The sequence below is a fragment of the Fopius arisanus genome, unplaced genomic scaffold, assembly GCF_000806365.1.
Source record: "Fopius arisanus strain USDA-PBARC FA_bdor unplaced genomic scaffold, ASM80636v1 scaffold00010, whole genome shotgun sequence".
Taxonomy (NCBI): domain Eukaryota; kingdom Metazoa; phylum Arthropoda; class Insecta; order Hymenoptera; family Braconidae; genus Fopius; species Fopius arisanus.
In genome coordinates this window covers 606,572-618,939 of record NW_011887749.1, presented here as the reverse complement: position 1 = coordinate 618,939, position 12,368 = coordinate 606,572, and the positions used below count along the sequence as shown (strand labels likewise).

General features: G+C 33.1%; 4 protein-coding genes across 4 annotated transcripts; 2 read left to right on the top strand and 2 right to left on the bottom strand.

The window, feature by feature from the left end:
• The first annotated feature begins 477 nt into the window (after positions 1-477).
• Positions 478-6,903, top strand: LOC105274253 (RNA-binding protein 42). Its single transcript, XM_011317192.1, has 5 exons — positions 478-716; positions 807-1,030; positions 1,272-1,649; positions 1,790-1,984; positions 6,366-6,903. The coding sequence occupies exons 1-5, from the start codon at positions 676-678 to the stop codon at positions 6,488-6,490; spliced, it is 963 nt and encodes a 320-aa protein (XP_011315494.1). The 5' UTR covers positions 478-675; the 3' UTR covers positions 6,491-6,903.
• Positions 1,999-4,639, bottom strand: LOC105274252 (uncharacterized). Its single transcript, XM_011317191.1, has 4 exons — positions 4,535-4,639; positions 3,483-3,800; positions 2,742-2,968; positions 1,999-2,405 (listed from the first exon to the last, which is right to left on the bottom strand). The coding sequence occupies exons 2-4, from the start codon at positions 3,731-3,733 to the stop codon at positions 2,230-2,232; spliced, it is 654 nt and encodes a 217-aa protein (XP_011315493.1). The 5' UTR covers positions 3,734-3,800; positions 4,535-4,639; the 3' UTR covers positions 1,999-2,229.
• Rsph1 (Radial spoke head protein 1) lies at positions 6,756-8,794 on the top strand. Its single transcript, XM_011317193.1, has 6 exons — positions 6,756-6,840; positions 6,979-7,198; positions 7,327-7,553; positions 7,635-7,727; positions 8,252-8,383; positions 8,637-8,794. The coding sequence occupies exons 1-6, from the start codon at positions 6,790-6,792 to the stop codon at positions 8,772-8,774; spliced, it is 861 nt and encodes a 286-aa protein (XP_011315495.1). The 5' UTR covers positions 6,756-6,789; the 3' UTR covers positions 8,775-8,794.
• Positions 8,795-8,797: 3 nt separating this feature from the next.
• Positions 8,798-12,080, bottom strand: LOC105274256 (uncharacterized). The gene is made up of 4 exons (XM_011317194.1): positions 11,682-12,080; positions 11,488-11,598; positions 10,959-11,222; positions 8,798-10,651 (listed from the first exon to the last, which is right to left on the bottom strand). Exons 1-4 carry the CDS (start codon positions 11,881-11,883, stop codon positions 10,446-10,448), a joined length of 783 nt encoding a protein of 260 aa, XP_011315496.1. The 5' UTR covers positions 11,884-12,080; the 3' UTR covers positions 8,798-10,445.
• Positions 12,081-12,368: the final 288 nt, after the last annotated feature.

Sequence of the window (12,368 nt, the reverse complement as noted above, 5' to 3'; positions counted from 1 at the left end):
TTTCCGGAGTAACTAGCAGTCCAAATTTCGAAGTAAATTATATTTTCCAGATAATCCATCCGGGCCTTAAATTTACGTCGTATTTTATACCTCCGCCCAAAACGGTAAGTACGATATTAAATTATTATTGAAGTAAATCAAGTAAACATCACTGACAAATTTGTGAAGATATTTTTAATAACCGTTAATTCGTTGAAACATAAATAATCAGCAGTCGGAGGCTTTGTAATCAGTTCGTCAACAATTCCAGTCAGTGGAATCTGAGGCATCGAAGAGCTCAGAGTTATTAAAAGGGAAGCTGGAGGGATATCACTGAAAAGTCGCTGAGTCGGCTAACGAGCAGATACCCCAGCGTTGCGTGTGGCGCCCTCCATCTTATGGGGTTGGCTACTACGATGCCCCTGGGGTCACTCAAACCCCCAGAACTGAGCCTCTACTTTCGTCAATCCTCTTTGGTATTTACGTTTCATTTGAATAGGTTTAGGAACGTTTGTTTAGCGCATAATAAAGGTGTCGACGAGGGTGAGGTGAGGAGTACAGTATGAATGTGTGTTGATTTGCCATCATCTTGATTTGATTTCTGCCGTATTTTCGAAGATTCATTATGAGTAAAGTGAACCACTTTAGCCTTAGCTGAATTGCCTTGAAACATAATTGAAAATCATAAATACAAAAATGGACGATAAAATACGACAAATGGAGGACGAAATGAGCAGGTACGTCAACATTGACCTAACCTTTTTCTATTTATCAAAATATTCATAAAATATATTCATTTATTAAAAAAATACAATATGTGACTGCAGGTTCGAAGCTGAAATTGGTGGTCCAATAGTGACACCAATGATGCGACCGGTTATTGGTGCTAATACATACAGCCAAGTTGCTAGACAATTGGAACAGCATGATTTACCTGCGCCTGTTGTTGCAGCAGCTGCTGCTAGTTTAGCATTTCCTCCTATGATGGGATTTCCACCACCACCACCACCACCTCCGCCTCTGCTTATTCCACCACAAGTGGCACGTCAGAGTGAGTTATCTTAAATTATCAAAATTATTTTATAATCTAGACAATCTTGCATTTTTCTATTCTTATCCCATTGGAAATTGTTTCTTCTTTATCTCAACATGACCGAAAATGTATATTTTTAAAAAATATTTGGAAAGTAAAACTTTAAAAATCATAGTATATCGAAGAACATTACCGCTTACCTAACAAAGAAAGTGTATTTGATAAAAAATATGTTCCACTCGTTGATGATTTGTTTCAGACAGCGTTCCAATCACTACCTATTCATCACCAGCTCAAATAAGCAATTCTTACATACCAAACATTGGGGAACCGATAGCAATAAGTTCAACGCCGAAGACTTATGAATCATCAGCAACACCAATGATTCATCCTGAAATTATTGAAAAAATCATAAACACAAAAATACCAGACGATGAAGGTAAAAAAAAGCCGAAAGTGAAGGGTGTAAGTACAGCAGCAGAATTGGCTATTAGTCAAGGGAAAGCCAGTTCGATAATGGCCAACGCTAGTGCTGAAGAGCCTCATCCAAAAGGAAAAGGCAAAAAGAATAAGAAAATTATTAGAATGGCTGGAGGACAAACATGGGAGGATCAGTCTCTACTTGAATGGGATGATGGTTAGTTATTTACTTTCGTCTCGTTAGTTAAAGATTTTTAAAGATTAAGATTATTAAAGTTTTATAACAAACATCCTTACAATAAACATGACGATGAAGACTGTGAATGTGATGAAAATACATGGCATTATCATTTTCAGATGACTTCAGAATTTTCTGCGGTGATTTGGGGAATGATGTAACGGATGAAATGTTAGTGAGAGTGTTTGGAAAATATCCCAGTTTTCAAAAAGCTAAAGTCGTTAGAGATAAACGTACGAACAAAACTAAAGGATTTGGTTTCGTATCGTTTAAGGATCCACAGGATTTCATCAAGGCAATGAAAGAAATGAATGGTAAGGCCAGCAAATTTATATAATTCAATAAATTTATATTTAAGTGCAGGCTTTAATTTTCTACGAGTGAATAGTTTATAACAGTCGTGTCTGCATAAATTTACACGGAAAAATAATAAATCACAAAAATTGACAGGAAGTGGTTTGTGGAATCTATAACTAGATTTTATCTAACATTTACTGTCCATTGCATTATTAGGGCCTAATGAGATCAATCTTCAACCAATATGACAAATAATTGATCTTTATTTCCCAAATGGCCCCCAACCGTAGGATATAAATAGTTGGGGTATTATTGAATACTGTCTTCGTGTCGATGATGTACCATTTCTCACAGTTACTCGATTATTTTGTTGTTTTGAAGTAGTCGCGTGAACGTCCGCTAACTTCTTAGGTAACTCACTAGGTTTTTTTGGTGTATCTGTAAAAAAAAATACATTAACGCCCCGATTAAAACATATTTCCGTAAAATAGTATTTTTTCACGCCTAGGACGGAAAAAGGGAATCTGACGAATGCGACTTTATAGCCCGAGTCGGAGACGAGGATTATAATGCGCATGAGTCAGAATCACTTTTTTCGCCGTGGCTATGATGATATTTTATCTCATTGTGGCCGTAAACGCGTTTTTATCTGAGCGAAGCGAGGTTAGAAACGCGTTTTACCGGCCGCAATGACATAAAGTCACTTTTTTACATTAATATTTTAAAAAGATGAAAAACAAATTCTTAATCGGTTAGTCATCTTTAGAGCATCACCTGGAGTAGGATGGCTCATTCGTGTTCCATGTGGATTCATGTAGAGAACGGAAAATGGCATACCACCAGCACCCCAACTCCGCGCATTAAATGCATCTTTTTTAACCGGTTTATTACTTGGAATTCTCCGAAGTACTGACAACATTGATCTTGCGTCTTCGACTACTCCTTTAACAATCGGAGATTTCAGGGGAGCATCTGCTTCTGTTTCGGAATTTTGTTGAAATCTAATTGAATTAATTAAAAAAGTATTAAACATAACTCGACGATTATCAGATAATTACAATCGAATTCATTCAATTGTTCACATGATTTTCTATTATTAGTACTCATCACCAGTACTTGAATTCACGGTTGAAAATTGATAAATAATTGTGCTCACCATTGAAATTTAACTCGGAGTCGCTCAATAGAAACAATACTATCTACGTGATCATCAGACATTCAATGACAAATGAAAAGAATAAAAATACGAAAAAATCATTTCTTACAAGTGAATGACAACCATAGTCTTGAACTCATGGACTTTATCTATAAATAACTAAGCTGTCGAACACGAAAATAGACGAAGAAAAAGGAATGAAAGTTATCAATCATAGCCAAGTTTATGCAGCACATTGCAAAAAAAAAAAATGTTATCGTCAAACGATTTTTCAATTTTCATAATCCACGTGAACTATGCTATTATTATATTATAAAGATTATGTAAACTAATGGAATTTATCGATAAACGTTACGTACGTTGAGATGTTGAAATTATCATGGCGACGATGAGCATTTAACTTTTGGGGTCCGTTAGTCCGATTGCGACCTGTTGACAACCAACCCCAACATCCGCCGTTGGAAGTGCATGATGAAGTAATCATAGGCATAAATTCAGAATCCTTTACATCTGACGATGAATGGTACGATTGCATTTCATAAATGGGCAGACCACAAGACGATGATAGCATTATGATTTCCATCAAGAACATTCTTATAACAATTTTCATGGCCGTTGTCCAATTGATTTTCTGAATTCCAACGAAAAGATTTCCAACGAATATTCGTGTCGTTCTCCTGTACAATTAATGAATGGTTCCACAATAATTTTTAATTGGGTTGGATTTCACTCTTTCATTAATTTGTCACAGATCAATAAATTGAATCAACCCCATCGTTCTGTTTACGTTACAAAGAATTTCACGAACGCGTACGACTATTTATATAAAAAATTCTGATATATTTAGCACTCGTACCGGATGAATCAGAGTAGTGAGAGGGGTATGTGCGTGGGTGAAGAAAACCAAATTATGGCCGTGAGAAAAAAAATTAACACAAAATTATTTGCCCTATTGGAAATTAGGAAAGTCTTTCATTTTATTATACATTTTCCCCCAAACGACTTCTGACTTCTACGCCCTTTATTTCCTCCATCATCTATAGATCCCCGGAAGGTCGGAGAGAGTAGCATATCCCTCTAAGTGAAATTATATCATTTATCTCCGGTAATCAGAAGTTCGAATACTATAGGGAAGCGTCAATGAATGGCTCACTCGATTATTGGCTCTTGAATTTTCTCCTTTTGCACTTTTTCTCATTTTTTTTCTTTAGTTAATTTCTTGATTATTACCGTATTTGGTATCCAATGAAAAATATATCATTCACATTATAAACTAAGGGTAATTATGTATTATTATTATAACATCAATGATTAGAATGTTCCTTCTTAAGTGTACAAATGTTTTAGAGTTTTACCACTTTTCGGGCGGAAAATTGAACATTTATTTAATTATAAAATTGTTTGAACTTACTGCTTAAAGTTTCCACGCTTATCACTTGAATTATCTGAAGAGTGAATGCGCCACAACGATGGGTATCATTCACCCCCTACTCGATCTCCACAGTGAATACCAGTGGTAGAGCTCCAACATCTCCCCACCATTCATTAATCTGTCGTGACGCTGACCAATCAGATTTTTTTCATCAAAATAAATTACGTTTTCTTCTTTATCCTTCAATAATAATAATAATAACAATATAAATATATATATGGAAAAATGGCGAAGAAACATTCCGGCTTGATCGTTGTCCATCGATAAGCAAGTCCCATTCTCCTATTCAGGGGTCCTTAAAAAATAATATAAAATACATTACGTTTATTTCTGCCTTTTTTTTTATTTTTGACTTTTGGTCTTGTGATTCAGAGGTGGGGAATCCCCGTGGGCAACAAACAAGACAAGAAATAGCCGGTGAGATTTTAAAAGAATCCATATATCTTGCCTGTCTATCTGATGTTACAAATAAAATTAAAAATCCAAGTTAATTCTTTTACAGTTCGCAATTATTTTTTTCCACGAATCGTTCAATACTCATTTACTCATGAAATGATTCATTATCCACTTCCCTTTTCCATTTAATCAAATGGGCTTTATAGTTGATGAACAGTGAGAAATAGTACGAGACATTTTTTTAATGCATAAAACATTGAACGTTCAATTGTATTTTTGCAGGTGAAAAGATTTATTCAATTTATACAGTTATAAATGAGGAAATGCTATTTCATTTTTGGGTATTATTTATGAATTAGGTACACACGTATCGTATGTATGGTTTTATAGTATGGTTTATCTTTATGTTCATTTAATTCGCTGAGTGATTTATTCCCTGGGGAGAAGTCATGGAAATGATGAAAAATTGAACGGATATATAAGCTAACGTTTGAGGAACCTGAAATGTGTTTACTTTGTATCGCATCAATTGGGTGATACCTTGCGTAGCTATGAATTCAGTTACACTACTGATCCAGATTGTAAAAAAAAAACTCATTTTGGAAAGAAAGATTCACTTAATACAAGATTTTTTATGATTCTCATTGTCATATGAACCTGAGTAATCAAATTCCAGTGAATATTCACGAAAACTGACTGCTTTATCATTAACACAACCAATTGAAATTTTATGTGAAAATAAGTCTTTGTTTAAAATTTAAAAATTCTTTTACTACTCTAATAGTGAAAGTCATGTTATATCTAGAATTTTATTTTTTTAACGCTTTGGTAGTATCTTAATATTTTTCATAAAGAGAACAATACTTATGGATGGATGATAGTGAAAGTGTTTCATTATGCAATCGAAATAAGAATAATTTCGGTGTTGGAGATGATGAGTAATCAGAGCAAGAAAATATGAATTTTCCTAATCAAGTAAATTTTATTCACATTCTAATTAGAATTTAACAAGATAATGTTTTCTTGTATTAAGTAAATGTTCCAACTAAAAACTAGTTTCTTTTTTTACTGCATTGCTACTCCTAAAAGGGACAAATCAATTCATTATTTCCGGTGATTGAATGTTTTAAATTATTTTTTACTAGATCCCTTTTCAACAATATCACTCTTTAGCCCCCTTCAATAATTTTTCCTCTTTTTTTTCATTATTTTTTTATAACCATTCGAGTAGCTCCCGCAACGCAAATTTGATCTGAAATTTTAGTGTATTTTAGGCTGAAAAGATAAAATTTAAACAAAAGATGACATTCGATAGATGGTCGGACCTTAATATAAAAATTTTTTCAATTTTTCTAATTAGATTGCTAATTCCATTGTATGGTCATGAATCTCTATGATATTTCTTTTTTTATAGGAAGATACGTTGGCTCGAGACCTATAAAATTACGGAAAAGTTCTTGGAAACAGAGAAATCTTGAAACGGTGCGAAAAAAGGAAAAGGAAAAACAAGCACTTATTGGATTGCTAACTGGTCGGTGAGGTGGTGAGGACGCACCACCATGAAGCAAACAGTAATCAATCTTTCATTCATGAACAAGTGAAGGGAAGAAAGAAAAAAATCATAAATCTAAGGTGGCAGTTCAAGAAAAGTCATCTATTTCCTTTTCTTCAATTATGTTTATTCCGAGAATTATAATGACTGATGAATAAATCGCTGCCAATTGAATTATATTATTATTCGGATGATCTTCCTCTTTTTTTCTTTTGTTTTATGAGAATTATCAGCGCGTCAAAAACTATAATTTAAAGTGAATAGTTCTTTTTTATTCAATAAAAATATGGCAGAAAAGTTACAAGGGGAAGAAGAAGAAGATGTTAACTTGATGGGTGTGAGTTTGTAAAAATATAATGTAATGTAAAATATAATGTTCATTTTTCGATACTATTCCCCACGTTGATGGATAAAATCATTACAATTTGAAGTAACTGACATCGTTATAAAACAAAATTATTATTCGTTAAAACAGGTGTACGAGGGTGAAAGGAATTCAAATGGACTGAGACATGGCAAGGGGAAATATCAATTTCCAAACGGTGATATTTACATAGGTGAATATTGCCGAGGTTCTCGTAATAATCAGGGTGTTTACATATTTAAAAATGGTGCACGTTATGATGGTGAGTGGCGATCTGGCTTAAAATATGGAAGGGGAACATTTCTCTACCCTGATGGAACTCGTTACGAAGGTTAGGTAACATTTTTTTATTAAAAATTGGGAGCATTGAAGGGAAACTAGCAAGCAATAGGATCTATTGACTGAATTGACTGATAAAAAACATTTATTTCTAACTCTTACGCTTCAAAAATGAATAAGGAGAATGGAAGAGAGATGAAAGGTGTGGGTTCGGTGTTTATTATTATTTAAATAAAGACATTTATGAGGGTGCCTGGCGAAATAATCTGCGACACGGACTTGGAAGCTATCATTTCAGTGAATCAAGTGTCAAATTTATGGGAATTTGGATAAACGATGGACTCCAAGGGCCTGGGCACATTATCTACCCACGCTATCATTTTCGGGGAACTTGGAAACATAATTTGGTATTTATTCTAACTTTGTTTATTGTAATGTTCAAAGAACTTATTAATTATTCAATCTTGTTTCCGTTTGTATTTCAACAGCCGTTTGGTCAGGGGTGCTTTACTTTTGAAAATAATTGTATGCAGCATGGGGATTATGTCCACCGCAATTGTGAAGGGGATGTAATGACTCAAGTAAATATAATTTATGTCAGGCGTAAGCAACTCTCGGTGCTCACCTAGCTTCCAATCCCAATTATGCCAATAACTACAAAAAAAGGGGTCCTATTGTATTGTGATGGCAGTCGGAGGGGCAGGACCACGATGTTTGGGTCTGAGTGGGGGTATCGTTGTCAGTCAAAGCGCAAAAATTTGAATTTTTGAATAAAAAATATGAATATTTTTCTTGCTGTATTTTGCATTGTTAAAAAATATCAATTGTTCATTTTCTTCTATATCAACTTCTCCTCTTTTACTTTTCTTAAGCGTTACCCCCATTTCGGTTTATTTCAGCGGAGGAAAAGGCCCAGGTTATAAAGGGCTTTCCTCTACCCTTTGTTATGCACTAATAGAGGTCTGGAGCATGACTTGCTCTCAGAACAGAGGTTGCCCAACCCTGTAAAATTTATATACTGGTAAATGTTATTGATTTCGTGAATAAGGGATTTTGCATTTGGAATTTATGTCATTTACATGTCGGGTATATCAAATGATTGAAGAATAATGAATCACAACTGGGAGATGCATTCTCGTGTATACAATCTGGCGTATCTTCTCTTTGGTGTGCACGCTATATTACTTCATATAATCCTGATCTTCTGCCACTGGAAGCTAAACCGCTCCACGAACAAGTTTGTTATTATTCTTTTACATGAGATAAGTGGACTAAGAATATTCAATTAAATGTCAGCTTTCTTATAATTTTGGAATCATAGCCTTATCATAATTATCAGCAACTAAATTTAACATTTTATCTGAAAGGAAAAGAACTCATCATTGATCGTTCAACTTGAAATATTTTGCTTCATTTGTATTTACTTTGAAGATCTACACTGGTATTTCTTTTGGTATCAATATTAGACTAATCAAGCATTCTGCTTTCAGATGATAGATAACGATTCATTAACTGACGAATGCCACAAAGAGGTATCAAATGTTGAGTCTGACACTTTTTTGCCACTTTCGTCGGAAACTGAAAACGATGCAATTGATTATCAGGAAGAATTTCTTGGTGAAACATAGTTTGGCAGAATTGAACAATCATCTCACTTTCAAAGCATTGATTTATTAAAATTTTATTTTAAAAAATTATAATAATAAATAAATGAAGTAATTTGCACAATACGGTGCTTATTAACTGTCATGATTTCCGTTTTTTTTTGTACAATTAACGGATTTCCAGTCGCCAACAAATGCCTGCCACATCATTAGAATAATATTATCATAAAAAATGAGATATTAATGTTAATTTTTGAATCTAATAGAGCCGCATTATATTATAAATCTAATTGTTCTTATTATTAAGACGGATATATTATTATTATCGTTATTATTATCCGCAGATGATTATTAGACAATTGAGTAGAAGTTAAAGATGACACGTAATGCTTTATCATGTAAGAAATTATTCAAATAATAAAAATCGCTCAATTATCATTACAAAAAAATCATAACATTTTACAATGGCATGAAATTTGAAAATTACAATATCGGTATAAAAGTGACATAACATACGCGGAATGAAGGGTCTCTTATCATTCAAACTGTCGTTAATGTTATAATCATATTATATGTTAACGAATAATGACTTAGGGATATCCAAGTACTACCGATAATTTTTTGTGGATAAAATCCCTGGATCAATCAGGCAATATAGAACAGGCCCAATTTTTATTTTCAACACAATTACAAACCGAGGTACTTATTTAAGCATTTGTTTCAGAAAATCATTTTTGAAAAAGAAAATTTAACGTCTAGTTTTCATAAGTTGGCCAACTTAGAGCGTTTTTTCGCACATTCAACCATATATGATATCGTTCGTTAGATTCTCTAGTGTTTTTAAGACATGAAAATAAACGGGTGTCAGAACAAATAATTAATGAAGAAAAGTTGAATGGAAAATCTCTACATTCGGCTGGCGGTCATAGTGGATGGAACACATGCACAAGGTTGCAATTATCAGAGTTTAGATCAACAAGGGTCGTGTACAAAATTTAAAAAATATAGGTAACAATATTCCTTAGATAAATTGTTGAAAAAAAAATTATTTAGCAATTAAAAATGAGACAAGATGAGGAAATAGTAAAATTTAGGGAAACATTCAAATTTTATAGGAAAAAAAATCGCTACTCTGAGCAAAATACTTGGATATCCTTAAGCCTACAAAATATTTATAGATAATACACATCACTTTCAGAAGTAGCTGGTCTATCATAGATGAGCAAAAAAAAGGATTGGTTAATTAAGGACGGAAACCAACTTGAGATAAATCTATTTTTGAAACTGTGACGTGACAACGCAGTCTTTTCGTTGATACTTAAAAAAATCGATGCTATTTACGATATTTTTTCATTCTGTTACTTGACAAATGAAACTCATATCGTATTGATTAAAAAAATAAGAGGAATCTGCATCATTTCGTATTTTTATATTTACATTCTTACGTTTCAAATTGAGTTTTGTAATTAATGTCACTTTGACGTCCTAGCACTTCCTATGTACAAGAATTCCTTACTTTTGGCATGGCACAAATAATTGTTTTGCAGACTTTTCCATCACTTTTGAGTTAATAATTCCGCAGTATGATTTAATACATAACTCGCTGATCTGTGTATCATTTACGCTTTTTTAGCATCCTCCAATGGTGAAAAATTAGTGAGCGCATAATTGAAATATCAGGGCAAAGTCCAAGTTTCACATTGCCACAAGACTATCAGGTGGCCTTCTTTGGAAAGCAATACTTGCCAAGGAGATACTGCATAGACCAGCAGTTATGACGCCGAGACAAATGTAAACAGCCGTTATCAGCCAAAATGCGAATAGATATAGAGTTTTATTACAATGTTTTCCATTTGCTGGATCATAATTTGGCTCATACTCCTTATACACCCACATAGAACCTGTTTTTTATATAATCAAATTATTATTACGAATTGAAGATAATTCACGAGTTTTTAATGAAAATTAAATGCCAGTTTAAAAACTTGATTAAATTTTTGGGTAAAATTGAATTTCAAAATTAAATATTATATCCTTATTTTTTTGTTGAATTAGCAATCAAGTGGTCAATCAAGTGGTCGAAGTCAATTAATGCGACTGTTTTTAGAAATAAATTTATCACTAAAATGACTGCTAAATGATTTAATTCTGATTTAACAGGCTGTTTGAAGCTAATAACTGATTTAATGAATTTTTTCAAATACATACCAATGATAAACCAACCGAGCATAAAACAATTGATCAATGTTTGTGTTGGTGATTGGCGTATCCTTTCTTCATCTCTTTCTTCAGGTCGTCTACGTACACGTGTTGAGAGATGCAGCAATTGTTTAAATACCCCGAAACCACCACCAACTAACAAGTAAACGGGAATGTATTCTCCTTGGGGGCAGTCGTACAGATAAATTCCACCCATTATCATCATGCATACTGGCACTACTATTGTCACACCTATGATGAATGTACAACCAACTGAAAAAAAAAATTTTATTGCACTTTCTTTCGTCTTTTTTATGGCGCCTATACTTTCACACCGTTCAATCAACTGTCACTCGGAACTACTTTTGCCTTTTTTTCTTCAAAATATATGAGAATAATATAAACGATCAAGAATATAAGAGAGAAAGTTGACTGTGAAATTTCTTTATCTCTCATATCCTTCGATTTTTAATATAACCGCTTCCTTGTTCTAAATAGAGGAACAGTATTTCATTGAATAAATAAATACAGAACTTACTGGTTCCAAGGAGAAGTACAATAATATTGAGCAGAAAATCAACAACCCCTTTGGATGTTTTGTGGGCCTCACGCATTCGTCCAAATAATGAATCATAAGAAGGTGGTGGTGCTAAAATTGATGAATAGATGAAATTTTATTAATAATTGAAGTATTATTAGGTAATTATTGAATAATTTTCGATGAAATTTCACCATTTGGATCAATGACTTCCTCGTAAGAAGGTGGTGCGCCTCTATCTCCAATTAAATTGGCAGGATGTCCAAGCGGTAGATTAATATTATGATAAGAAGGCGGTGGTGTACAACTTATTGGAACAATTTGTGGTGGAATTGCAGGATTAACACCACTCATACCTTCATGTGGTAATCTATGAGGCATTGCATAGAGTGGCATTCTCCCAAATAAAAATCACACAAGCTGGTTATTATCAATTTACTAATTATTATTATTCAATTATTAAATTTTCCCGTCTCAGATATATCGCATATGTCACGATTTAATTAACACGATTTTCTTGTATAAAAAATCAATTATAGACCAGATTATTCAATTCTATTAATAGTTGGTAAATAATTATAGCTTAATTTGTTGAATTTGTTCAGTTGTGAATTCATTGTTTATTAATATTGATTTTTTTTTACATGATTAAAAATGTCACACCATATCAGGCATAAATTTGTGGCAATTTGCACTTGCACTCTTTTTCTCCAAAAATGTATCATTATACATTCACTTTGATTTTATCATTCATTCATTTTCAGAAATTTTATCGTTGATGAGTAAGAACAGAGAGGACACATTTGGTGACACAGAGTTTTTTTTTCGTTTTTAGATTATTTATAATTCACTTAATCAGTGCGGGGAATGATTTTTTACAT